This window comes from Lagopus leucura, unplaced genomic scaffold (genome assembly GCF_019238085.1).
Source record: "Lagopus leucura isolate 7727_CA_CO unplaced genomic scaffold, USGS_WTPT01 Super-Scaffold_100036, whole genome shotgun sequence".
Taxonomy (NCBI): Eukaryota; Metazoa; Chordata; class Aves; order Galliformes; family Phasianidae; genus Lagopus; species Lagopus leucura.
The window spans coordinates 3,245,598-3,272,004 of NW_024962285.1; the positions used below are offsets into that span (position 1 = coordinate 3,245,598).

Genomic DNA, 26,407 nt, shown 5'->3' on the forward strand with positions numbered 1-26,407 from the left:
GGAACCGGGAACCGGGAACCGGGAACCGGGAACCGGGAACCGGGAACGAGCCCTCCCCGCACAGCGAACGCCTCAAGACGCGACTCCCTCCCTCCCTCCCCCTGCCCCTGCCCCCGGTGCCGCCCCACCCATACGTAGCGCTGGTAGAACTTGGAGAGCCGCGGCTTGCCGTGGTTGTTGAAGATGAGGATGGCTTTGATCATGGTGGGGCCAGCGGCGCTCCGGCGAGCCGCAGCCCTGAGCGACGGAACAGCCCCGGCGGCACGTGACGCGCCCCGCCCCCGGCACGTGACTGGGAAGGCGGCGTCCCGCGAGGGACAAAACGCCGCGTGGCGGCGGGGCCACTCCGCGCCTCACGTCGCTTCCGCCTATGGGAGGGAGGAGGTATGGCGGAAGCGGAGGAGCGGGCGGTCGCCTCGCCGCAGAGCGAGGGGCGAAGCGGGGCCAGGGAAGAGGCCCCGGAAAGAACCCCGGAGAGCGGAGCGGCTTTGGGCGTCGGAGAGCCGGCCGCCTCCCCTGCCGGTTCGCCGAGCAACGAGGAGCCCGCCAGTGACTCCAAGAAAAAAAGTGATGGGGCGGCGGGCCGGGAGAGGAGGGCGGGCGAGGGGCGGGACGGCTTGGTGACGGGCGGGAGCGAGGGCCAATCAGCGGCGAGAGCGAGAGGCGGCGGCCCCTGACTGCCTGGCTCAGCCGCCATTAACGCCGTTCCGTTCCCAGTTGACGTCCTGCTGAAGGCCGTGGGTGACACCCCCATTATGAAGACCAAGAAGTGGGCTGTGGAGCGCACCCGGACCATCCAGGGCCTGTGTGACTTCATCAAGAAATTCCTGAAGCTGATGGCATCTGAGCAGCTGGTACGGAGCCTTTGCCCTGCAGGGCTGAGCCTGTAGCACCAGGCCTGGTGTGAGGCAGCAGTAATGTCCCTCACTGTGCTCCCCACTGCGTGCTCTGGGCAGGAGCAGCGCCCGGGAGCGGTGCCTGCTTGGATGGACCAGGTGCCCTCTGCACCATCTCAACTTCTGGCCTTGTGCTGTCAGATCGCAGCTGTGTGTGTTCCAGGGAGAGGTTTGTGTGCTCAAGTGTAGCTTAGAAGCGTGGGGTACAGGAGGAACACTTGGGAAAAACTGAAGTCTTTGGGTTGATTTTGTGAATATTGATGGCTGCTCTCTTCAGAGTTTCTTTTGCAAGCAGTTTAATTTTTCCAGATGGCTTGTGCAGGGATGTCTGCAGCTGGGCAGCATTGCACTGCTGTACATTGCCGTTCCTTCCTCCCTTTGGAATCCCAAGTGTCCTGAGAAAGGTTGCAGCAGACTCAGGAACAGGATTGTGCTGACTTCACAATTAGCAGTACTTCCAGTATCTTTATGCTTTTCCATTTAAGCTTTTATTTGAAATACAAAATTAAAATTATGCTTGTTACACAGCTCCGGGAGTGATGGAAGGGGGAACTGTTCTAATCAAAAAGGGGAGATTTAGGTTAGAAATTAGAAGGAACGTTTCTTCACTTGTTTTCTTTTCTTGCAGTTTATATATGTAAACCAATCCTTTGCTCCATCTCCAGACCAGGAAGTTGGGACCCTCTATGAGGTGATTTTTGTTTTAAAATATCTTTTCCAAACATGCTGAACAGAGTTATTAATATACTTCTGCCACTTGAAATATGTTATTGCTCCTAGTGATGCTGGTAATATCTCGAATTTAGTGTAACAGGGTTGACATTCTTATGTCTGTATTAGAATTAAAGAGACATTACTTCATACAATCCTTGGAAAAGCAGTCCTTCCCATAAAGTACATCATGCCTCCGGTTATGATGGAGAGCTTTGTTATGAATGTCTCTACTCCACAACACATTTACCTAGATGGTTTCTTCTTGCTTTGTGCATATGCTGGTCCATGAATAATCTTATAGCTTTCGTTTTCTTTTTCTTGCAGTGTTTTGGAAGTGATGGCAAGCTTGTACTACATTATTGCAAAACCCAGGCATGGGGATGAATCACAAGAATAGTGTTGCTTAGGTGTGATTTTCAAAATGAATGGACTGACTTTCTGGAACCCAACACAAAGAAAGAATTTGGGGATTTCTGCTTGACTTTACACTTAGAAAAAGTGATGCAGTTGAATAGGGTGAAGGAAGAACTGATGAGGCTGTCCAATTGCATAGCTTTTCACTAATGTTCATTTTGGGTCCAGGGGAAAAACAAAACAAAACAAAAAAACACCGCATGTGCTATCTGTAGAATAGAGCCAGCTGTTCTGCTGCTGAGCTCCCAGTTACTGCAAATGAAGGGAAGCTTCTTCATGATTGTCTTGAGGACTGGGCAGTACTGTCTCTGTATATGCTGTATGGAACAAAAGAGTTCCTTTTTATTAAAAGCAATGTGAGTTGCACACCTCCTGGGATTCAGCTTGCTCTGGACGTGTACATCTGTTATATGTATTCTCTACTTTTTGAAGTCTTCATCTCGAGCATGTGTTATCACAAATTTAATTTCAAGAAGATTTTTTTTTCTGAAAATTGATATGCAGATATTCAACCTGTGCTGTCTTCACATTGGCGGTGTATGTATCTTATTTAAACAACACTGCATATTGAAATGCCACAGAAATACTTCCTCCTGTGAAGCTGTGTATTACTACGTAGGAGGCTGAACAGTTGAGTGATTGCTGGTCTCTTACTTTTGCCACTATTTAACTGCTAGCAAAAGCAGTTTGCATGATATGAGGTGCTTAGTCTACTCAGTCTGTGCCCCTTATGGCATTCTTGTTTTTCTGCTTCACTGGTAGCATGTTCAGGCAGCAAAACATAATTTGGTTTATATCCTAGTACTATGTATTGTAATGAGGATTTTTTTTTTTAAATCCTTGTGTGGACTTGGTACTTTGACTGGAGTGCTAAGGTTTTATTTATTGGAGGGTTAGGGGTGGTGTGGTGGTTTGTGTGGGCTTTACTACTTTTGTTGTTTGTTTTTTGACAGTGGAGATGAGAGGATAATTTTGTTTCTGCTTGTTCATTTTAGATTTGTCTGTAGTACCATCACTTATGCTTGTTTAAGCTGTATTAAAGTAAATGTTAGTTGACTGCTTGCATGGTGTTACACCAGATGGCAGTCTTGGTCCTTGATACAATCCACTTCTTCAGTACATGCAATCACAACAGTCTCTTTCAGTTAAAAGCATGCTTGTGGAATAGCCCCAATCATTTGTTGCTGTCTCATGCAATTTCTGTGTCTCCTGTAAGTGATGTAATCAACGTATCAAATTGTATCTGTCTTTCTAGAACTTCTGAAGAACCAATGCTCAGTTCATCTACTGACCTGCTGCAATTTCTATGCAGCCAAACACTTGGGGTGTAGTCCCTGAATGTGTTGTACATGTTATGAGAATTATCACTTTTTTTTGGTAGAAAATTTAGGTAACAGTGTTGCATTCAGTTAACAAGGCAGAATTGTTTGCGAACTTAAATGCTTCAAATGATTTGTAACTTTCACTGTTCAGAACCTTGATCTTCTGGATCTTTGTTGATGTAGCAGGGCTAATGTAGCAGCAGGTGCTAATTCCCTCCCTGCTGGTGAAGAAACTGCCTGCTGGTTACTGTAAGACAGAGTAACCTTGCGTAGCCACTAGAGGGTACACAAGGACAAAGATTCTTGCGTAATATTTTCTGCTGGATTTTTTCCCTGTCTTTTTCATAATATGTCCACTTTGCCCACGCTGTAAATGTACACAGTTTGCTCTCCTGTGTGGCAGTGTGTTTGCCCAAGATAAGCTGATAGTCTGTTTGTTCTATTGGTGCCTTTCACCTCATTTGATCTTAACCAATGGAACAGTTGATGTGGTGCAAATATGCTTTTCAGGAATGATGCAAGAATTTGCATTGTTTTTAGGTTTGTTTTTTAAAAAAGAAAATAAAACCCCACTAGGGTTTTAGGTGAAGGCAGACTATAGTTTGTCATATCTTTACAGCTAATGAGAGAAGTCATCTATTCTTCATGTTGAATCCAAGGTAAATTTTATCCCCTGGTTTATTTGTGCATACTAGCCCTACCCCTTTAGTGGCAGTAGTCCATTAAAGTAAAACCCTCATAAAAAGATTTTCTGGTGTCAAGTTTATTAAACTTCCATATTTCTAACAAGTGAAATAGTTAAAATAGTACATTATTTGCAGAATTCTGTTGGTCATACGGTTGCAGTAAGTTATGAGGGGTGATGCTACCCTAAAACAACCCCTTGCTGTGGATTTGGAGTGTGTTCAGCAGAAGCACATACGTATGCACGGATACATATTGAATCAGAAACCAAGGATTGTTCAAGATGTGTGGAGAAAGCCATGCAAATGCACATCACAGGGGACTCTCCCTGTCTGCAGTGGGCCTGGGTGTACCAAATTGTTCCTGATATGTATTTGATTAGAAAAGCATGAATATTCTCTCAATTGTACACTACCTTCTAGTAACTAATTCTACGGTACTTCATAGAGTGTTGGGTTTTTTTCCAACTGCCTTGCTGCTGTATATCCGTATGTATAAGTTCCCATCTGAAAACAAAGCCTCCCATTTCATTATGTGAGCCACAACGTCACAAGCAGGATGCTTGTGTTAAGGCAGCAGAGGTTGGTTGAGCCTTCCCCCAGTGTTCCTGTGCACTTCATAGCTGTGCGACAGATGGCAGCAGAGGGGCGGTCCAACCAAGAATGCTTTCTGACCTGAAAGTGTAATTGAAGCCAAGGTACGTCATTATTCCTCCGTGTGGGAGAGATAGTGCCCACTGACATTCACTGATGCTTGCTGAATGTTTATGGGCAAACAGAGGATGTGAGCACAGTGAGGCAGTGGATGAGTTTTAGCAGTGGTGACAGCAATGTGAGCAAAAAGCCACGCACTGGATGGCCATGCAGATTTTTACAAGAGCAGCTGTGAGAATCCTTCTTTGGTTGTTTTTTGTTTTGTTTTGTTTTGGCTCAAAGCTTGCTTCCTGAGGTATTTCTTGTGATAATCACAGAATGACAGAATTGTAGGGGTTGGAAGGGACCTCCAGAGATCATCGAGTCCAACCCCCTGCCAAAGCTGGTTCCCCACAGCAGGTCGCACAGGTCGGCATCCAGGCAGGTCTTGAACATCTCCAGAGAAGGAGACTCCACCACCTCCCTGGCAGCCTGTTCCAGTGCTCCGTCACCTCACTGTACAGAAGTTCCTTCGCACATTGGTGCAGAACTTCCTATGCTCCAGTTTCCGGCCGTTTCCCCTTGTCCTGTCTCCACTCACCACTGAAAAGAGTCCGGCCTCGCCATTCTGCCCCCCACACCTCAGATATTTATAGACCTGGATCAGGTCCCCTCTCAGTCTTCTTTTCTCAAGGCTGAACAGACCCAGTTCACTCAGCCTTTCCTCATAGCAGAGATGCTCCAGGCCCTTCACCATCTTTGTGGCCCTCCACTGGACTCTTTCCAAGAGATCCCTGTCTGTTTTGTGCTGGGGAGCCCAGAACTGGACTCAGTGCTCCAGAGGAGGCCTCAGCAGGGCAGAGCAGAGGGGGAGGATCACCTCCTTTGACCTGCTGGCCACGCTCTTTGCAATGCACCCCGGGATGCCATTGGCCCTCTTGGCCACAAGGGCACACTGCTGGCTCATGGCCGACCTGTTGTCCACCAGGACACCCAGGTCCCTCTCCGCAGAGCTCCCCTCCAGCAGCTCATCCCCCAGTCTGTACTGGTGCATGGAATTATTCCTCTCCAGATGCAAGACTCCACACTTGCAGACTGACTTGTCTAGAAGATGAGTGATGGGTGTTGTTGTATGGCAATCAACATCACTGTGTGGACAATTTTAGCTGTTTGCCTTCGGAAGATAGTGCTCAGGACTGTTTACTGGCAGAAGACCTAGCCTGTGACCAAATAACTCCAGCTTGTTTTGGGAGACTGGGGGACGACATCACTGTATCCTGTGAAGGCAAGATACAAGTTGGCACCTCCCTGCTCCCTCTTATCTGCTGGCAAGGCCAGGAAGATAGGAACAAAGGAATTTCCTGCTGAGATCCTGGAGCCAGAAGCTGTCACTCCAAAGACAGCTGACTCAACCACTTTGAAAGCATCGAAAAGGGGCCATCATCGCCGTGGTTGTCGTCGTTCTAGTTGTCATCAACAGAACAATGCCCAACAACCCACCACTACTGAAGATCAAAGACTGAACCACAAACTACGCTGGATCCACGGTGGTGACCATCTCCTTCTTGCTTCCTATAAAGACTCCTTGCTTCTTCTTTTCTATCTTTTCTATCACCCTCCTTCCCCATTACCCTAATTCATAATAGTGTCCGTCCTCCCCTTCCCCATTTCTCTAATTAAGATTTGTAATAAACTGGTTGGACCAACATTTGAACCGTTGTTTCTTAATCTCACACTGGGTATAGAGGTAATAAAAGAACCTCCTCTCCCTCCTATAAATTGGAGCGAGACAGCAGCATGCAGGCTCCTACTCATCACTGGCAAAAATGATGGTGACTGTATGGAAAAATGGTGTTTTGTAGCTGAGTATTTGCTCTATCAAATGGTGTTGTTTTGCTCTTTGTATCTGTTGTAGTTTCAATGAAAATAAGAGCCATTACTTTGAGCTTTTCATTACTTTCAACGTACATAACTCTCACCTTTTTTTTTGTTTAAAAGCATTTCCCCTTGTTCTGTCATTATCAGACCATGCAAAAAGGTGATCTCTCTCCTGATTTATAAGTTCCTTCTAAGAACTGGAAGGCCAAAATGAGGTGTCCCCAGGGCTTTTTCGTCTTCCAGCTGGACATGACCAAATCCCTCAGCCTTTCTTCACAGGAGAGGTGCTCCAGCCCTCTGATCATCTTAGTGGCCTCCTCTGGATTCCCTTCAACAGCTCCACATCCTTCCTGTGCTGGTGGCCCCAGGCTTGGATGCTGTCCTCCAGATGGGGCCTTGCAAGCCTGAAGCTGACAGGGATGATCACCTCCCTGCTGGCTGTGCCAAAGTAACATTAACTGTTACAGTAGGAGGGAAAAATGCATCAAAGTAAGGATTGACATTTTGGACAAGCTTTTAAGAGGACAAAAGGAAAAAGAAAAAAAATAGGCCTACAAAGTGTCAATTCACATAGAAGAGCATTGTGTTCCACCCAAAGATGCTTATGTGACATCATTTGCAATGTAGTCACTTTATTTGATTTTATGTAATTGAATGAACCGAGCAGGCAAATTGGAAAAAAAAATGGGTAAATTATTTTTAAAGCTTGGGAAGTAAAGATATTTCTTGGAAAGGAAAACTGTTACAGTGGATTCATGAAATATTGTGTTCTTCATGGTCTTCTGAGGCCGAACAGTCATACGCAAAATTGTTATCCTGTTTCCAAAGCGACAGTTATCAAGTTCAAACCCTCTGAACTGGGAGGCATTGTGTACGATTTATTATTCAGATGATGGTTTAGAGACTGGTCTTAATTGTGAAGTTATAATCTGGAGCTTGAACTAATCTTAAAAGCGTCTTGAAAACATAAAGGAGCTATTTGAAACTGAGCTGCATTAGCAGTAAAATGATCATATATATGATTACATTACTGTGAGCATATTGTGCAAATGCCATCTCTCCTTTTAATTCCTGAAGAACTGCTGGTTAACAAAGAGGTGCATGTATTAATTGCCACCTTTCCCACCAATATAATCTTGAGTGTACTGATTTATACTAAAATGGAGGAAAAAAAATCACATATCAATTCTGCAACCCTCCGTTCAGCTTTAAAGCAGCTTCTGTTGGTCCACTATTGGTGCGCTGTTGCAGTTCATGCTTATTTTGCAGATCCAACTCCAATTTAGTTACATATGCTTTAATCCTATTCCATACTTGAGCATCTTGAGGTCCCCATTACTCCTCAGTGATACTGCACAAAGGTCATGCAAGGCATTGTCATGTTACAACACCTTCCTATGTGTAGATGAGACAGAGAATTGGGAAAATGCTACTGGCTCTGTGTTTTGCAGGATGATTATTACTTGATGCTAGCTTTTATAAAGAGCACTGTACATTTAAAAACATTTTTGGCTTTGTTTTTTATTGGATTATCAAGAGAATGAAAATCTGTAACAAAGCAAGTTGAATGTGATTGCTCTTATTTTCTGAGATCACGCTTCAGCTTTGCTAGTACTGTACTTAATATGCTCCCAAGATTAAGTATTGCAATATCCTAGTTATTATTTTTGTTCCTGGTTTGCACCTGCTTCGACAGCTATAAACCCATGAGGTGCCAGGTGCTCCTCACTAATCTTTACTCATGATAAAACTCTGACTTGATGCTTTGCTAACCAGAGAGACAAGAATTCATTACGGATTTTTTTTTTCATCCTACAATAATCATAAAGGAAAGTTGAATTAATTACATTATTGACTAAAAAAGCACCAAAATGAGTAAGTTAGAAGCTCAGCATTAAGCCAGTCACACCACATCTGTGTTACTGGAGTCAGTGGTGCCAGAAAACTTTTGGGGCACTGAAGCACCATTTTCAGTGCAGTCAATTGGTGGAAGAGTTGCAGGCACAGATTCTGGCATGCCTGCAATTTGTCAGTTATCAAGGTGCCTTTTCTGGTAGGTAGTTAGCATGTTGCCAGCCTGTTCTGGAGTCTAAGAGGTTAATAAGCAGCTGCAAACTGCTCTTTGCTGGCTTACCTCTACCAGAGGGCAGTCCTTGGCATATTTACTGGTGGATACACAGTCCCACAGTTCACACAGGTGAGATTGGCTTCCATGTATCCACATCAAGAGAAAAACAAAAGAAAAAAAAAAAAAGTGGATAAATATGGGGGAAAAAAACACTGTCCCTCTTTGAACTTGAGAAGAAACCTCACATATATTTAGAAATGGCTCTGCAGCTTTCCTTCCTTGTAATTATCACATACATACCTGCTCTAAATGCAGACTGACAGCCAGATGCTGCGACTTCTTTCTGCGATCAGATTGCAGGTGGTGAGGGAAGTAACAATTGCTTGTCTAAATTTAATAATGATTTTTCTTACTAGGCATGCCCGATGGATGTTAAATAGTAACAGTTAGGGAAAAGTGCAGGAGTCCGGGTCCTTGCTCTACATCTTTTCACAGAACTGTTTTATTTGCATATTATTTATGTATACATACCAGACTATGTGAAAATAGTGTTAAAATATCACGGCACAGAGAGCTTTAGCATTAAAAAAAAATAGTAAAATAAAAAATCAAAGAGGGTACAGTTAGTTGTTCCAGCTGCAAAAGTCCCCATATGAAGTTAGAGCAGAAAAATGTCTTTCCCTCAAACCCAGCTTGGTAACAGAACTTGGTAACAGAACCTTGGCAGCTCTCGGGAATTAAAATGCATTAAGAGCTCTCCAGCTCTGAAACAGGAAACCTCACAGAAGAGAATAGATCCAAACAAAACCACACAGTAAATACCATCAGTGCAGAGAAGTCTAGGAAGGACTTTATTTAGCTTTCTCAGCTAAGTACTGCAAATCTAAAGAAACAGAAGTGTGCTTTCATTTGGTTCTCACACAGAGAGGGTATGGGTGCCAGTCTTTTATATTTTGTTCCTAACATAGACACCTTTCATGCGGCACACCAACCACACACTGAAATTGGATCAAACTACTTACTTTAGGAGCCTGTATGGTTTATGCCGTGCAGCTCTCCCACACGTTTTCCCTCATCCAGCAGCACACACACTGCTTAGCAGCGACCCATGTGTTCAGCATATGGCAAGACTCGGTGTACACTGCACTCATTTCACTCCCTGATCACTGTGTTTTGTAGTCTGATTGATTTCACTGCATGATGTATAATATGACTTATTCTCAAACTCCTTTAGTGAATCGTTTTGCAAGCTGCAGATTCTCATATAGCAAGCCTGCTGCACACTGCAGGATCAGTCTCCCCAGGTTATGCGTGCAGTGCTGTTCCACAGCCCCAGCACGGCCCAGCCCATCTGGATGTATCTCATCATTTTGCTTTGTCTTCCGGATCAGAGTTTGGGAACTGCTGTTTTAGATGGCATACTCTTATATATTTCCAAATGCCAATTGGACATTTGCAATGAATATTTGCTTACGTTTCCTCTTGGTTCTAACCCAAAAGGTGTGTTCTGTACAAATTGCATCTATCCAAGAGTTCATGAGGAATAAAAGGCACCGGTGTCGTAGGCTGAGTCACCTGAGGTTTCAGATGCGGGGCACAGTCCTTACATCACTTAAAGAAAAAGGTAGCAACCATACTGTAAATCTTTGGGTCTGTAAATGCGATACATTGGGGCAAGTGAGGCAAGTACCCCTGGAGAGGATTATTAACCTTTTCTCTATTACCGACTTGTGACCACACGCTCTGTTCTCTTAACCCTTCTTAGAGAGCTGCTGCCACTGAGACACAAACAGCACCAAAGCCTGCAATGCCTTCAACATGCACTACAGCTGTAGGTCCTAACTTTCTCTTACTGCCCAGCAGAAGCAAAGAAACTGAGGTCAGCGCTTGAGCTGCGCAGCCGGAAGAGGTGGGCTGCCAATAACAAGTTGGATCATGAACTGGTGTCTCACTTGGTGTTCGATGTCACGTCCAAAGACTTCTCACAGTGCCTGCACCTGTCCTTGGTAAGAGCTGAGTGGTTAGGCATTTGTCTATGAAGCAGTGTTTCTGTGATTATAGCCTAACCTCCCGTCGTCAACGGCAGAGTTCTAACCATCAGCAGGAATAGTTTGCTGTTTTCCTCTGTGCCTCTCAGTGAAGTCACGTCATAACAAGTGCAAGAATGATTCACTGTTTGTGCAAACCCTCTGCTCTTCACAAGGACGACATGTGAAACACAGGAAAAAAATCCTCAGACCTTTACACTTCTTCCCTTGCTTGCTCTTGCTCCAGCCCAAAGTGTATTTGTCCACTGCAGGCACTCTGCTATCTGCATACATTTCAGATAGAAATGCTGGCATCCTGTGGGTGCCATAGCACCACACAGATTCAGCAGCACCAAACATGATTATGTGTCTCCTCCTCTGAGAGATGCCACTGAGTGCCACTGTTAAGCAAAGGAAAAGGGCTCATTTATCAGAGAAACAAAACAAAAACCACTGTGCTGTTTGCCTCAGTAGCTTTGGGCATCCTTTTCAAACTAGATTCAAGTAGCCAGTCTTAGAATGGACATATGCTTTTTGTTTTAAAACTTAGTTACAACATCTATTACATTTGATGGAATAAAGCCTCCTACAGACTTGAGGAGTATTCCAGTGAATAGCTGAGGAACATGAGCATTAATTAATTTCTATGGGAGTATAAACGGATGATTTTAAGAAATGAAATGGGAATAATGCCATATACTTCTTCAAAAAAGGGCAACTGATAACGTGAAGACAACTCCAGTTCTGCGTGGATTACCACACTCTATTTAGTTTGTCAGTGGCAGACAGCCTCTATGACTGAGGTTATATACAGCATCAACTGCTGTATATGAGCTCGGATCCTTGTGCCATTTCTGTCAGTGCAGTGAGTAAAAATCCATAACCATTGTTCCTAATGATTTTCATGCAGTCAATTAATGAACTCCTTCAGAGGTTTTCAGGATTAACACCTCGTGTTGAAATATTCAGAGTGAAAATATTCCTGAATAGATGTGAATAGGAACAAAAGGGAGGAGAACAGGGAAGGAGTATACTAGAAGAATATCAATCTTGTAATGAAGTTAAAGAAAAAAAACTGAAAGAATTTATTATATATATTTATATAATTTATATATATATATATAATTCTGAAAGAATTTATGTTTGCAGCTTAATGAGTGAGCTACAACCAACGACAGCTGCAGTGTGAAACTGCAGGAAGTAAATCCAGTCTAGCCCTCAACCGTAACACAGGGAGGTACAAAGTGCCCCCCCTGTTGCATCTAAAGGCATCTCTAATGATGCCATCAACGCTGTGCCAAACAAATCAAAGTTCTGAAGTGTCTGGAATTAACAGTGGAAGCATAATGTTTTTTCCTGTGTTTAAATACCTGGACATCAACAAACACTGAACATCCCACCAAAGGAAGTGATGTGCTCGTTCTTCGCCTGCCCTTCAGCTGCAAAGAAGGGATGCTTTTCGTGTAGCCACGCAGTGGCCGTTGCTATCGTTAGCAGAGTCTCCTGGTTGCAACGCACAGATTCAGCTCTTGCAAACCTTACAAAGCCGGCCTGAAATCACCGCCTCCTCCCTCGGCGGCAGCACGGCCGTCCCCGGCCGAGGGGCTCGCGGCGGCAGGGATCCGAGCCCCGCCCGCCGGTGTCTGTGCCGCCGCAGGGCCGGGCAGGCCTGGCCGCGGTCCCGCCCGTCGCCGCCCGGCCCCTCCGCCCGCCGGGGCGGTGGCAGCTCCCGCCGTGCCTCCCGGCCACATAAAAGCGGGCGGCGGAGCCGGGCGAGGCAGCGCGGCGGACGGTGACCGGCGATGGAGCAGCCGGTGCAGACGGAGATGTGGAAGGCGGGGAGCCTGGAGGAGTTGGTCCGCATCCTCCACCGGCTTTTCGCCGAGGACAAAGTGAGTGTGGAGGAGGTGCAGGCGCTGATGGAGTCCTACGAGAGCAACCCCGACGAGTGGCTGCAGTACGCCCAGTTCGACCAGTACAGGTAGGCGAGCGGGGGCCCCGCCGCGTCCCTCGCCCTGCCGACCCCCGCCGCAGCCCCTCCGGGCGGCACGCCGGGCTCGGGCCGCCATCGCGACCTGGGCGCGGTGGTCCTCGTTGTGCCCCCGGAGGGCCGAGCCGGGGCGGAGAGCGGGCGGGGCGGCGGCGGCCAATGGAGGCGGCCCGGCTCAGGTCCCCTCGGGCCCAGAGGACGCGGGGGTGAAGCGGGGGGCGTTGCTCCGGAGCTCCGCGGGGCGAAGCTCTGCGCTGCGTCCCCGGGGGACGGCGCGGTTAGCGGGCGCTTCGATCCGCCGCGCGACAGCTGGGCTGGTCCTGCCGCTGGTGGCTCCCTTCTCTTGCGTTTAGAAATAGGTGGATTTTGTCTGAGCATCTTCCTTGAAACTTGCAGACCGAACGGACTCTTCCCTCTCACCTCGCTGCTGTGGTCTGGGGTTTTTAACCTCTCTTCATCTCGTGTTTTCTCTGTTTGGGACAAATCACAAACTTAAGGAAAGTAAGGATTAGAAATGTTTCTAATGCCAGCCTGCCTGGCAGCCTGACCTGCTGACTGAAATAACAGCACTTGGAGAGTCCATTCCTTTGCCAGCATTGATAGCTTGTGCTCTGACGTGGTAGGAGAAATTATCCCTATCTAAAGCACACAAAGATTATGAGTGCTAAAAGGCAGCATATTGGCATAGGTGTTATGCTTTGAATATGGTCTGCTTCCCATCTTTGTTGCAATAGAGTGGGATTAAGAAGAAACTATTACAAAATCAACTGATATCAGGCAGTTTCTGCGTGTTTGTGCTTGCATAATTCAGATAAAAGCAAGGCATCTCTAAAGGGCATAAGTTTGATTTATTTGGCAAAGTGCTAATGATCATGACTAAAGCTAACACAGAATCAATGGGTGATCTGCACTGTAACAGCTAGAAGCATGAGCCTTGAATCAATAGAGCCACAGTATGGCAAGCAATTTGCCAGGCAAAGAGAAAGGAGGGAGCTTCTGCAGGGAGCTTCTCAGCGGCGTGTGGTGAGTGGGAAAGGCATGCCAGGGGTGCAAGGAAACCAGTGTGGCTGTTCAGAAAACCCCCTCAAACCTCAAGAGCAAATAATGTTCTGGAATACACACTGATTGCAAAGCTTTTAAAAGCAAGTATTTTGTCTTCTACCTTTAAGCTAGAGAAATGCTGGCAGAAATTAGACCCGTTGGTATGGGTCTAAGCACAAGAACACTATGGTATGAGGTGTATACTCTTGTCCTTGTCCTCAAAGTTCTAAGTGAAAACCTGACTTTTTTTTATTTTTATTTTTTTGGCCTAGTTCAAGTGAATGCTGTGTAACGAGAAAGAGCCAAGAGTATCCAAAAAATAGCTGTAGAATGATGTTACCATGTATTTTTCTTATTTCATAGCAGTCTTCTGTTTCTAATTATAAGCCAGCTGCTGGAGTGACTTCATTCAATAGCTATTTTGATTTGATCCTGTCTACCACTCTAGTCTTAGACTCACAGTTCCCAAACTCTGATCTATCTATGTAATTCAAAAGCTGTTAAATATTAACCATGTCCAATTTTTACCTGCTGAGGAAAAAGTACTTTCACAAAAACAGCTTTAAAGTTCAACTTCACTTTTTCCAAGAAAAACTTTTCTTTCAGTAACAAGGTTTTTATGTTGCAGCTCGCTTGTATAGCAGTGTTTATATAATTTTGTCTTTCATGAGCATATCAGTACAGTTAGAAAAGCAAACACTTTATATTGCAGATACACAAGAAATCTTGTGGACAATGGAAATGGAAAGTTCAACTTGATGATCTTGTGCTGGGGTGAAGGACATGGCAGGTTTGTATTCAAAGCTTTAGCAAACAGATATAAAGCTACTGTATCTTTCATTGTTAAATGAGAAGAAGAAAATAATCAGCCCTGCACGAGCTGTTAGAAAACACCTGGAAATTAAGCAGTACAGAACTGGTCATTATTCATTTTGGATAGCAGTCCTGAATACTTGGTTGTTTGTTTAGTTTTTGCAAGGCTGTACCTCACGGACTTTTTTAGAGCGTTTAGGATAAATACTCTTGCCAATTAAACTCCCTTTCTGGGAGAACATTTTTAATCCAGTACTGCAGTGGGTCCTGGGGGTAGGGCAGGTTGGATGGACCGTGCTGGTTCTGGGAGATCTGCCTCACTTTGCAGTGAGAGAGGCTTTGCAGAAGCAGGACTTGGTCCAGTTTAAGCAGCCTTTGCTCTCCTGTGTTGTTTCAATCTAGTCTTTGCCACATGACGATAGAAGTACATCTGGGTGAGAACTCTGATCCGTGGGCTCAGGCATCCCTCCTCCTCCCTGTGAGCTGTGTGTCCTACAACCTGAAGGAAGGACCTGTCCCACGGAGGGTTCTTCACAAAACATTGGCCAAAATGCGACGTGAAATAACAAAACTTTTGGCTGCTTGGCCTTCTATATAAAAACAGCTCTAGGCAGCTGCGAGGACGAGGCTTTTGTTTGTTTTAATCGAGCACGCATAGCGAACTTTTGTGGTATTCTCTACTGGATGCCTTGAAGTTATACCCAGAGACATGTAAGAATCAAGTCCACCACTGCTGGTCCTTCGGGGCTGTTGTCACAAAGGCTGTGATTTATGTCAATCTCTGTTTGAGTTGAATGAGCATTTACTAGAGCTAGACAGAGACCACAAGCAGATTTCTGCTTCCTATGTGAGGAGGATCAGATTGTTCTCATGGCTTGTGGAAGGACTGTGACAATGTGTCATTTGTGAAGTGTTCCGTGCCTGAAGTAAGCTCTGCCTTTTTGACATCTCACTTCGTAGAGGAGATGATTTTTTTTATTGAAGAAATAAAACATTTAAAGAAGTTTGTTTATTGAAAGCAGTAATGTACAAATACCAAGTTTTTAATTGAAATTCAATAGGACTGTGCTTCAGAGAGGCCAAATTCCCCTTTCCTCCATCAGCCCAGTGAACGGAGATGTCTCCCTTTGTCCCAGTCTGCTGGCTGCTCTAACAGTTAGTCCTCTATTTAAAAAAAATAAAACCAAATAAAATCCAGCCCACGTATCTCCAGTTGTAGCAAATAGTTCTGAACAAGGAGACAGACCAAGCAAACACACAGATTGTGCCAAATCCTGCTGTTTTTGTTCATTTTTGCCATACCAGTGAAATTAACAGGTTACTATAGCTGGTTGTACTTATCAGAGTGTTTTCTTTATTCAGTAAGTGCCTGTGCACCCCAACAGTAAAGACTCTGTAGAAATTAAGTGGAAGTCAGTAAGTTATCCCACGTTTTGGGGGGAACATGGTGAATCTGCAAATATCAGATGTGTTTGCAAGTTTATTCTGGCCTCTGCCCGGAGATCACTGGAAAGCATTGTTCTATTTCTTGGCCCACAGGAGTTTGCTGTTCTAAAGATGTTTTTTTCCGTCCTTCTTAGACTTCCTTTGTATTTTTCCCTGGCGAGGTCACATGTTGACCAATATCTGATGCTTCCTTAAATCCTGCTATGTGTAAACTTATCCCAGTATGGTTCTAACAGGTTGTTTTTAAGTAGGTATATCCTAGTGCCTCTGGATGTCCTTGCCTTTTTTCTTTTCTTTTTTCCTAAGGTTACTGTGCATGACCCATGTGCAATTGAGTATAATTCTTAGGCTACATCCAGATACTGTATGTTGTGCCATCTGTGTAGCTTGCAGTACTTAAATATGCATATCCTTCTGAGTTTGGTTATTCTTTTCACATATATAGCAGCATCCATGACCACACTGATTCACACTGCTTTATGAAGATTCTCCAGGGAAATCTAAAGGAGACTCTGTTTGAATGGCCTGAGAAAAAAGGGAATGGTGAAATGACTAAGAAATCAGAGCGAGTTTTGAGAGAAAATCAATGTGCCTATATTAATGGTAAGCTCTTCTAATAGCTTGTTGTTTGACAACTACTTATCCTTGAGTCCCATTTCTAGCAAAAGAGTTTGTGTGCTCTCTAAATAGTCTCCTGCATCTAATAGTGTGATGCTTATGGCATTTTGCATGATTGTCAAAGAACAGGGATCTTTAGATTCTGCACAAAACTGCGCATTTACGTTCGGTAGAACAAATAAAATAGTCCTTCAACTCGCTCATAACTGCAACAATTGCTTGATGCTTAGATGTGCTAGATAGCTCCTCTTCTCCATTCAGAGCTGTGTCCCTAATAAATATCTGAAATTGCTTATAAACTTGGAGTTTTTGTGAGAAATAAGGGAACTAAAGGTTTGACAGTTTAATCATCTTAATCTTTGTATTTTTTTCCAAAGAAGTAATCCTTTTGGTAAGCAGTGGAAATCCTGGGACAAAAAATACAAAAGCTGTTGATGGAGTACACGGAGCAGGCAGAAGCAAAGGCCCTGATCCCCAGGTTTATTGTCCAAACCATCAGGAGAGCATAGTGCTGAAGTGCAGTGTCAGCACAGCTGGGCAGACTTGAGCATTTCAGTTTACAAAACGATTGCCTCACCTCATGGGACAGCCAAGTCTCCAGCAGTATGGTTGCCCAGATACCTACAGCTGTGCCGCTGTGCGTACCCATGGTTTCAGCGTGTGTTGTGCTGTGCTGAAGGCCATCTGGTAGTGACCAGCTGGTTATCATGGTCTGATCCTATGAAAGACATCACACGTCGTGTTGAAGGGCAGTGAGTATTGCTGAGTAGTGTGATGGTGTGATTGCTTCTGCGTGATGGCTTAGAAGCTGGAGCATGCACCTGGTGGGGCTGAGCCCTGGAGCTCCTTAGCAGAGCCTCATATTGAGCTGTGTATTAAGCATGGAGGAAGCAAGAGCAGGACTCTGCAGCCCTTTGTTAAAGGAATGCTGTGTTAACTGAAATCACAAAATCCACAGGGCAGGAAATGCAGACAGGAGCTTGACATGTCTGCTGATGAAAGGGTTGCTCCCACACCGCTGCCAAGGGGTTCTCATGCTTGTATAGATCTTCCTCACTGTGCAACTATTTCCCTTGCAAGGAATTATACTGCATGTGCAACTAATCCAAACTTTCTCTGTTGTTTAAAACAAATTTGATATTTGCTTTTCTGGGCCAGTTTGGATCTCTGACATGTTTCCTGGCTGACAGTTTGCTTTAAAAATAAATGACTAATAAAGCAGATAGATAAAAAACAACTAGAAGGAAAACACTGGCGGTGTGTTGGTTACCTGAAATACTTCAACAGTGTGCTTCATGTTTTCACTGCATGCTTCTTGGCTACTGTTGTACTTTACTTCTGAGGTTAAAATCCACTCAGCTGAGTTCAAGTCTATTGCATGTGCACAGAATTAGGACAGCACATCCTCTATCTAAATAAATTATGGTAATGACACCTGGAGCTTACACTTCCAGTGTTACCAAAGTTAAAAGTGCCCATAGGATTCAGAGCAATATGCGAGCACTGTGCAATACCAGTGTAGGTATTATATAACAAATCAGTGCAGGTACGAAAGCCTGAATTGTTTCTACAGTAGGGTCATGAATTTGAATACAAGGTCTCTTCTACGTAACTCAAAATCTCAAATTTATTGCAGAATGGAAATGTTCTCTTGGGGGTGGATGTGATTCTTCATACCTTACATTTTCATGTGACTGCTTGATTTCTACTCCATTGCTCCAGCAGGCACCATTACTTTGTTAGTAGCCACACAACAGACAGTGCCTTGTTTTATTACAAGTTCAATTATGCTTGCTATTCAGCTAAGGTTGGGAGTGTGCCAGTCACTAGTAATTTGTCACCTTATTCAAAAGACCAGACAAATGAGAAGGCTGTTGTGCTCCAAACTAACACTCTGGAAAGATTAATTAGTAAACAGATGCCTCCAACAGAAGATAACTATGTCTCTGCCCCAGATACAAGTAGCTGACAACATGACTGACGTCCTTGTTAACTGGGCTAAGGATTAGAAATACAAAAACTTCCTCCCTGAAGAACATCTTGATGTTTTTAAGAAACATGAACTGTCCTGCCTCTAGAGGATCTATAACAGCATCTCTGAGGAAATTAAATTACCTTGAGCTCCTTTGGAAATGATAGCTTGAAAACAGCTGACAGGCTGTCCTCAGGCTTTTCTGTATTCCTACTGGCCCCCAGCCAGTAGCAGATAATCCAGCATTATGGGAGGTGTGAAAGGCTGTAAGGTGATTTGAAGTTTTCAGGAACCTGTGCTGGAGATCAGCAGTCAGATTCCCTGCACTGAGTTATGCATTGCCCTTAAAAGTGCAGGAATGCCTAACTGGCTTGCTCACTGGTTTAAGTTTAGATAACTTTTTTTTTCCCAGGCATTTGAGATCTCATTAAATCTGCCTGTTAACTCAACTTCTTGTTTCGTGCCGCAACTTGTGTAGACACCATTGGCCTGCACCGTGTGGAGAACATCAGCCACACAGAGACTGCTGTCAGCCTGCATTTGTACAGCCCGCCTTTTGACAGCTGCAACACCTTTGACCAGAGGACGGGGCACAAGCACAAAGTCAAGATGACCTTCTACAGCCAGTTTGGAGAAAGGACTCCCTGTGTAAGTAGGAGGCAGTGCGCTCCCCAGCAGCCCTCAGCTCCGAGCACAGGGCTGGGGCTGAGGGCTGCCCTCTTGCCCCTGCATGTGGGAGCAGTGGACCTGGGGCCTGCCCAGCTCAGGCAGGAGCTCCTGGGATACTCATGCCTCGCATCAGTGTAAAGCCTGATTCCAAACACCACTCAGTTTTTCTGTTAGCAACCCCCTGGTGTGCAGTTCTCTGCTTTGGAAGAGAGTAGGGCAACACAGCCGTGTATTTTATAAATGGGAAAACCAAATCTGAGGACTTGCCACATGTGGGTGATGATGCTGGATTTGGCTGCTGAGCCCACAACCTCATTTCCTCTTTCCTGTGGACTCAGTTGACCAATTTGTGCGAGTGCTGAAACAGCCTACCTCCCTTTGGTCAGCAGGAGATAAGTTCTGTGCTGGGAAATGAGAACTTGGCCCTTAGCTGCATGCCTTCAGGCAGCAAATGATGGTAAAAGCAACCTAGTCAATGGAAAACAGCAAAGAGGCCAGATCGTTTTATCCAGTTTAAGTCATGTGTAACATTTCCCGTATAAACTGTTCTGCCAAAAAGCACCAGTTTTCAAGTCAGATGTTTTAAGCCTCGTAACTTACAGTGAACTGAAGCATTTTTTAATAAGTTGAATATAATTCTTCACAACTGAAACTTTGAAATGGAAAAAGTATGATTTGAGAAAGAGTTGGCTGGTTGGCTGTTGTCTGCATTTTTAAGCAACTGCATGAGGTTGTATTTGGGTAGAATAGAAATCTTAACATAAGCATTAGGAGACTGTGCTAGGACATCTGTGAGAGCTTATTAGGGCTCCTGCTAGCACTATTCCATGCACTGGGAAACCAAACCTCTTAAAAGGGGAGAAAAGAGATTCTTGTTGGTCAGCCATATGGGAAGTTCAATGACTGTGTTCTCTTAGTTGCAGAACAATTTCACCCTGCACAGAAGCCAGAAATTCAGTAGTTTAACAGAGTTAGCCCTAAGTAAGATCGTGTTGAATTTTTATGTAATCAGTGAGAACAGTGTAAATTATTGGAAGCTTGTCACACTATATGATTACTTTACCAAATGGCTAAAACACAAACTTTAATACTCACACTTTTGAAAGGTCTTTGAGAAAGTAAACCCAAACTTCTAATTCAGATTTCTAGGGGAAATTATGTGAAAAAATATTTAATAAAATTAATATGGGAGTTTTGTATTTGCCTGCTTCCTTTTTGTTTTAAGCGCTTATTGAACATGAAAAATGTAAGACAGCAAGCAAAACTAGTCCTGGACTGTTTTGCTACTCTTAATCTATAAACAATTGACAATGCCTGTATCTTTGTGGGGAATTGGATCTGGCTTGCTGGACAGAGGTAAATCTTAGTCACTGGGTCTTTTCCATGAGATGCTGCAGATGAAATTGAAGCAAGGGGAAAAGCAGCGTCTGGGCTGGGCCACCCAGTCATCTTAAATGACCTCATGCTACCAAAGCCTTCTGGACAGCGTGAGGGTTTCTGGAAAGCTCGGTGGAAACTCAGGCTTCCTTCTGCTTACCTTATCTCGAAAAGACACACAAAAGGAAGAGAGCTATCAGTTAAAAATACAGAGAGTGTAAGGTGAAGCACGCATATATATCTTTTACTAGTGAAATCTGCCTAACCAAAGCACGTTCAGTGCTTCCCGTTTTTCGCAAGTAAAACATTCAGGTAAATCTCTAGAGTTTTCTAGCTATGCTGGAGTTTTAATTCATTAATTCTGGAGTAAATTCTGTAGGTAAATAAGTCATGTAGGTCTAATAATTAAAATAGCATGTCCTTATGCTACCATAGCCTTGCCCATGGAAGTTACATCTGACACAGTCTGAGTACAAACTGTAAGAGCTCTGATGCGAAAGTTCCTGAGGTAAAGCTGGCAATGCCTTCAGTTCCAAAGCACACCAGCACTTCTTGTTGCCACTGGTCTTACTGGGGAGGGCAGTTTCTCACTACAGCCTGCTGTTCAGGCTGGACTTCCCACTTCCATCAGACGGCTGTGAGCTCAGGCCTGAGGGGTCCGCTCCCTTCAGCTGCCTTTTTGGCCAAGGCCTTGCTCGTGGTCACACTCAGAGCTGATGGATGACAAGACTGCTTTGATCATGTTCAGAGCACCCTCTATAAAATGTGTGGAATGCCTTGCGAGCAGTACAGAGAACTAGTGCACCAAGAGCAAGGACATTCAGTGCCTCTTTCCTTAAAACAGCAACCTGTCCTTTTCACTTGCAGGTCATGGCAATGCCACAGGAGAACAACTGAGGAGCACCAGCACGCGTTTGCACAAGACCTGCTGAATGTTGAACCAGGGACAGAAGACTCGTGTGGCTCTTTGTATACTTTGTGTGTAGATGTACACTAGGGCAGCTTCCAGCAAACCCCCATTTTCCCTGAGTGAATGGTGATCACGGGACACTAAGCCAGCTAGTGCCATCAACTACTTCAGAGGTTAGATGCCTTTCCTTGGGCTACTGCCAAGTCAGAATTAAGTAGTTTGTTTTCTGATTCTAGCCTCCTTTTGATTCTGCTTCTGTTAGCACACTGAGAGTATCAGAAATAGGGTTTTAAACATCATCTGGCACTACTTAATGGCCCTAGATGTATGTAAATTCTCAGTGTAATTAATAACCACGTACATTTGTAAGCTTCCAGTCACTTGTACCTATGAGTAGTACACTAGATGCAATCAGCAGATTTTTTTTTTTTTAATTAACTCTTTTAGGTTTTAATGATCTAAGCCATTTTGATAGTTTTGTGCATTTTTTACTTTTTTTTTTTTTTTTTTTTTTTTTTTTTTTTACAATTTCATTTGTCAGATCTTGTTTTAAACAGGAGCAGCAAAATGCTTCATGCACAGTGATTTTCAAAACTGGGCAGAGATTTGGGGTTTTAATAAGACTAATCATACTTAACACAGCTGATGTCCAGTTTCCAAAGTGTTCTGTGTAGCTACTGAAGTCCTTCCAGGTAACTGAAATAAAACTGGATTTGTGCACAGATTTAATAGTTTTCAGCCTTTTTCTCTTTGTAACTGAGATTTTCATCACCCTTTATTAATGTCCACATTGGCCATAACTGTAAAAGACTTACTCAAGCAATAATCCTTTAAATAAGGATTTAGAAACCTGGAATTATTTCAAACACGCAGAGAATCCTGATGCCAATTAAGCTGGTGGGAGATTTGCCACTGAGTTCACTGGTGCTTGGTTTTATTTTCAAATTTAACTACAAGGAAATCACCATCTCTAAAAAAAGTTAACTGCTTAAATGTACAAACATCACTGAAGCTGCCCTCACTGAGGCTGTGCTAATCACTGAACACAGATAGTATATTGATAGCAAGTGTGTGGAATGTCTGATCAGATGAAGGCTCATTACTCAGTTAGCAATGTAAGTCTTAACAGTAATCTCTTTAGATCAATCACACAGCTTGACCAGCCCAGAAAATATTATTTACTTGGTTTCCAAGGAGGCTCTTTCAGATTTTCAGAAAATGCTTCAGCAGTGTCACAGTTTTAAAATTAAGCTATGACAGCCTGGTCTGGTGGTTGGCGACCTTGCACATAGCAGGGGGCTTGAAACTAGATGATCATTGTGGTGCTTTTCAACCCAGGCCATTCTAGGATTCTATGATTCTGTGGTTCTGTGATTCTATGACTTTGAATTGCACTTACTCTTTGAGCCTGCAGGAAGGCTCTGTGTGCTTTGCACAGGGGAGGGAATAAAGATATGGAAGTAAAAGTGGAAGAGAAATGAAGTCAAAGCAGTCCTGGAGGCAAAAGAAGAGGAGGAAGCTGTAGCAGTGAGGACTGTCTGCGAGAGGTGGAACTGGACACTGTGCCAGTGGGCAGGAGATTAAGGAGATGCACGGCCCCAAACTGGAAGTAATATTAAGAGCATTGACACCACAAACGTAAATAATGCTCTGATTTTTCTGGGCTCTGGCATACCCCGAGGTGTAGCATGGCTTGGTTTTTTTGTTTTGTTTTTGTTTGTTGTTTGTTTTGTTTTGTATTTTTTTGTCTTTCACGGGAACCAATTCTTGAAAAGTCTTGTCAAGACAAATGCTGACCGGCTAAGATTTGACGTGGTTTGTCTTGTGAGCATCAGAGATGAGCTAAGGCTATGTCACCTGGGTGCTCTGCTTCTGCAGGGTCACTGAGAGCAGATAGCTCACAGCTGTGTCCATGCTTTTGCTTACTAGCTAAAATTAAAGGGCGAATCCAACAGTTCATAGAGCACAGGTTCTGTCAGGTCAGATGATCTGAGAAGTTCAGAGACAGACAAGGAGCATTACAGTGATCGGAGAAGCAGTTAGCTGCACTGAGATCAGCAATATGGAAACTCAGGGGTACACCTCAGAGGTACGTGCCTAGCAAGTGAGACAGAAGAAATATTAGCAGAATAGATAGAAACCCTCTACATGAGTTGGCTCAAACACTGTTTACCCATGGTAAACAGGGCATCGTACATCACATAGAATAATACAGGAATTCCAGTTTCAGAATAAGGTACTTATGCCTGGCATATTAGAGACAAGGGGATAGCATAGCCAGCATTATGGACACCAGTGCAAGAAATGTCAAGAGAAATGCTGAGCCAAAGACATACCACAGCCAACTTCTTTGCTAATGGCTAAGTAATAGCTATGTATGTTGTGCTCTAGACAGCACAAGCTAACACCTATGGAAAGCAATTCAGAATCAATAAATACATATGTCACTGAAAAAGTAATGTTTCCTATTTGTTTCCATGGAAATTGTAGCAGATATAGAGAGCACAATAACAATATTTGATGGAGCAAATTCTCAGCTACAAATCAGTAGTTTTCAACATAGTCACCACCATTAGCTATGCATTTTCACCAGCAGTGAATAAGAGCCTACATGCCTCACTCATAAAGTTCTGCACCGATGGATGTGATCACTGTCGCTGTCACCTCTGCTGGAGCACTCCACCCGTGACTTCACTGTGCTGATGTCCACTGTTTGGTTTCCATAAACGTTCAGCAAGGATCTACGAATGTCAGTGGGTGCGAACTTTACCATATGAACGAATCCCATGACACACTTTTATTTCACATGCACTTCCATGTCAGATGCCATTCTGTCAGATGCCATCCTGCTGCCATCTGTCACATGGCAACAAAATGTAATAGAATGTTGGTGGGGGGATTCAACCCTACTGCTGCACCACCACCATCCACCTCTGATGTCAAGGGCTAATGTGATAAAATAGAAAGCATCATTTTTGGACCAGCCCCCGTATCACAGGATACAGTGAGGAAAATCATGCTTTCACTTGCACAAATGTGTTCATGTAACCCGTGCTGACTTAAAATGCAGAAACCAGGAGTAGCAAATTAGTATTTACACATTATTATGGCTGAATAGCCAATGTATTAATCCTGGCACGTGAAAGTCCTTGGGCTCAGAGCAGTCCAACTGGCTAGCTGATGAGGCAGCAACATGCCATAGGATGACAAATAGCTGTCACTTGGTAATGAACAGATGTTCAGCGTTTATGTGCTTTCAACCAGTAAGTGCTGTTGAGCAGGGTCACTATGAAGGAGGGCTGGTTCAACATTTGCTGGGGTTGCTGTGAAGTGGTCAGAGATACTGCTCTAAGCTATTAATATGGCTAACCCCATCAGGCTGACAACAGCAGGTGAGTCTGAGGGTGATTTGGTGACTTCACTGCAAATCCAGTGAAGGAGATTCAACAGAAAGGTGCAGGGAGGCCAGACAACGCCAGGAGCATAGCGAAGTGCAGTATTCCCATCAGTTCAACCAATTGCAAAGGTCTGTTGTTTTTGTTGTTCTTTTGGGGAGCCATTATTAGAAATTTTGAAGGTGAAGTGGTATATCAAAGACATTCTGTAGTCAGACAGGGTTTGTAGCTTAAAGTGGGAAAGGGCTGACAGCAGGGACATCTTGGGGAATGCCACCTCGGTCTGTGTGGCTGTGGTTGATGAGGTTCACACAAGCTCACCAAGCTGTGTTGTGCTGACATGTGGCCAGAAGGTGAGCAGCTTTTTCTCTCCTCATGCCAAGTGTGGGAGCCCTGAAGCCTCTAACAGGAGCTGTTTCTGAGAGAGGGTCCCTTGCTGAGTAAACAGTTTCTTAATGTTCCTGGGAATAACTGCGCCCACAGTTACTTTAACTCACTACAAAATCCTAAAGTAAGCAGATAAGTTTTTTGTTTGCTTGTTTGTTTGTTTTTGCTTTGTTTTGTTTATTTAAACCTGAATGGCACTTATTTAAGTACCTTGAAATTTGGTTTTCTTCTTCTTCCTTTGACAATGTATAGAAGGACATAGCAGAACCAAAATCCACCTTACACATAGCTCTGTTTCCATTACAAAGGTTTGGTGTTTTTTTTTCCTAAACCACAAAGATACAAGATGTGCTATTCACTAGCTAATCTTTATAGTTATTTTCCACACTCCTGTCATGCTCAAGAGAAAGCTGTGTTGCAAGGATATAACCCTTCCCAGGTTAAAAGAGGTGATGTACCTATGGTGACTCTGCAGAGAGAAGCAGAACAATTTGAAGCTCAGTGCTTCATCTGGAGGGCTGCTCCAAAAGAATGCCTCCTGTTTTATTGTGTTGGCTCATGATGTCAAGGGCAGATGGTGGTGACATGGAAGTAATGGCTGAACCTTCCCACCGATATTCCGTTCTACGTTGTTGCTGTGGGACAGATGGCAGCAGAGGGGCAGTCTGACAGAATGGTGTCTGACATGGCAGTGTGTGCTTGCTTGCTGATTATTTATGAACACCAAACAGTGGACGTGAGCACAGCACGGCAGTGAATGGTGTGTTTCAGCTGTGGCAATAGCGACAGTGGGCATCTCCTCTGATACAGGCTTATACAAGAGCAGCATACAGGCTCCTGTTCATCATTGGCAAAAATGCACAGCTAATGGTGGTAGCTGTGTTGAAAACCTGTGCTTTGTCAATTAGTGTTATTGTGCTCTTTCTACCTGTTGTAGTTTCCTGAAAATAAATTGGAGGCATTACTTTTGGAGTAGCCTGCGTATATATTGTGCTCCTACCAGTTTATCCCATGAAAGCCTTTGCCATCCTTAACTCAGGCACTGGCAGTAACTCCAGCTCCTCTGACTGGTAAAGGAGAATTGCATTGTGCCTTCAAGTATAGTTCTGACCCCTATAGCTTGTGTGAAGCATTATTCAATTATCAATCTCAAA

The 26,407-nt window shown here is 44.1% G+C and overlaps 3 protein-coding genes across 7 annotated transcripts in view; 2 read left to right on the forward strand and 1 right to left on the reverse strand.

Moving 5' to 3' along the window:
- The window catches only part of AP3S1 (adaptor related protein complex 3 subunit sigma 1), a 51,532-nt gene extending 51,262 nt beyond the window's left edge, over nt 1-270 (reverse strand). For all 4 annotated transcript variants that reach the window (XR_006181109.1, XR_006181110.1, XM_042882828.1 and 1 more), the window contains exon 1: nt 135-270. Coding sequence is in view for 2 of the 4 variants with exons in the window: in XM_042882828.1 (XP_042738762.1) it covers nt 135-203 (69 nt within the window). In the remaining 2 variants the exon portion in view is untranslated. The remainder of the gene's footprint in view (nt 1-134) is intronic.
- An 80-nt stretch (nt 271-350) lies between these two features.
- On the forward strand, nt 351-2,402 carry ATG12 (autophagy related 12). The gene is made up of 4 exons (XM_042882850.1): nt 351-567; nt 718-854; nt 1,525-1,587; nt 1,935-2,402. Exons 1-4 carry the CDS (start codon nt 387-389, stop codon nt 1,992-1,994), a joined length of 441 nt encoding a protein of 146 aa, XP_042738784.1. The 5' UTR covers nt 351-386; the 3' UTR covers nt 1,995-2,402.
- Nucleotides 2,403-12,391: 9,989 nt separating this feature from the next.
- Nucleotides 12,392-22,195, forward strand: CDO1 (cysteine dioxygenase type 1). Of its 2 annotated transcripts, XM_042882877.1 has the most exons (5): nt 12,392-12,616; nt 14,379-14,456; nt 16,371-16,528; nt 18,994-19,163; nt 21,429-22,195. In XM_042882877.1, exons 1-5 carry the CDS (start codon nt 12,438-12,440, stop codon nt 21,456-21,458), a joined length of 615 nt encoding a protein of 204 aa, XP_042738811.1. In that variant the 5' UTR covers nt 12,392-12,437; the 3' UTR covers nt 21,459-22,195. The 2 variants fall into 2 exon arrangements, with proteins under 2 accessions (XP_042738811.1, XP_042738812.1); XM_042882878.1 differs by lacking the exon at nt 14,379-14,456.
- The last annotated feature ends 4,212 nt before the right edge of the window (nt 22,196-26,407 follow it).

Coding starts and splice junctions, on each gene's coding strand:
- ATG12 (XM_042882850.1), top strand. CDS start 387: ATGGCGGAAGCGGAGGAGCGGGCGGTCGCCTCGCCGCAGAGCGAGGGG. Junction 568..717: donor CAGTGACTCCAAGAAAAAAA/GTGATGGGGCGG, acceptor TTCCGTTCCCAG/TTGACGTCCTGCTGAAGGCC. Junction 855..1,524: donor TGATGGCATCTGAGCAGCTG/GTACGGAGCCTT, acceptor CTTTTCTTGCAG/TTTATATATGTAAACCAATC.
- CDO1 (XM_042882877.1), top strand. CDS start 12,438: ATGGAGCAGCCGGTGCAGACGGAGATGTGGAAGGCGGGGAGCCTGGAG. Junction 14,457..16,370: donor TGGGGTGAAGGACATGGCAG/GTTTGTATTCAA, acceptor TCACATATATAG/CAGCATCCATGACCACACTG. Junction 19,164..21,428: donor TTGGAGAAAGGACTCCCTGT/GTAAGTAGGAGG, acceptor TTTCACTTGCAG/GTCATGGCAATGCCACAGGA.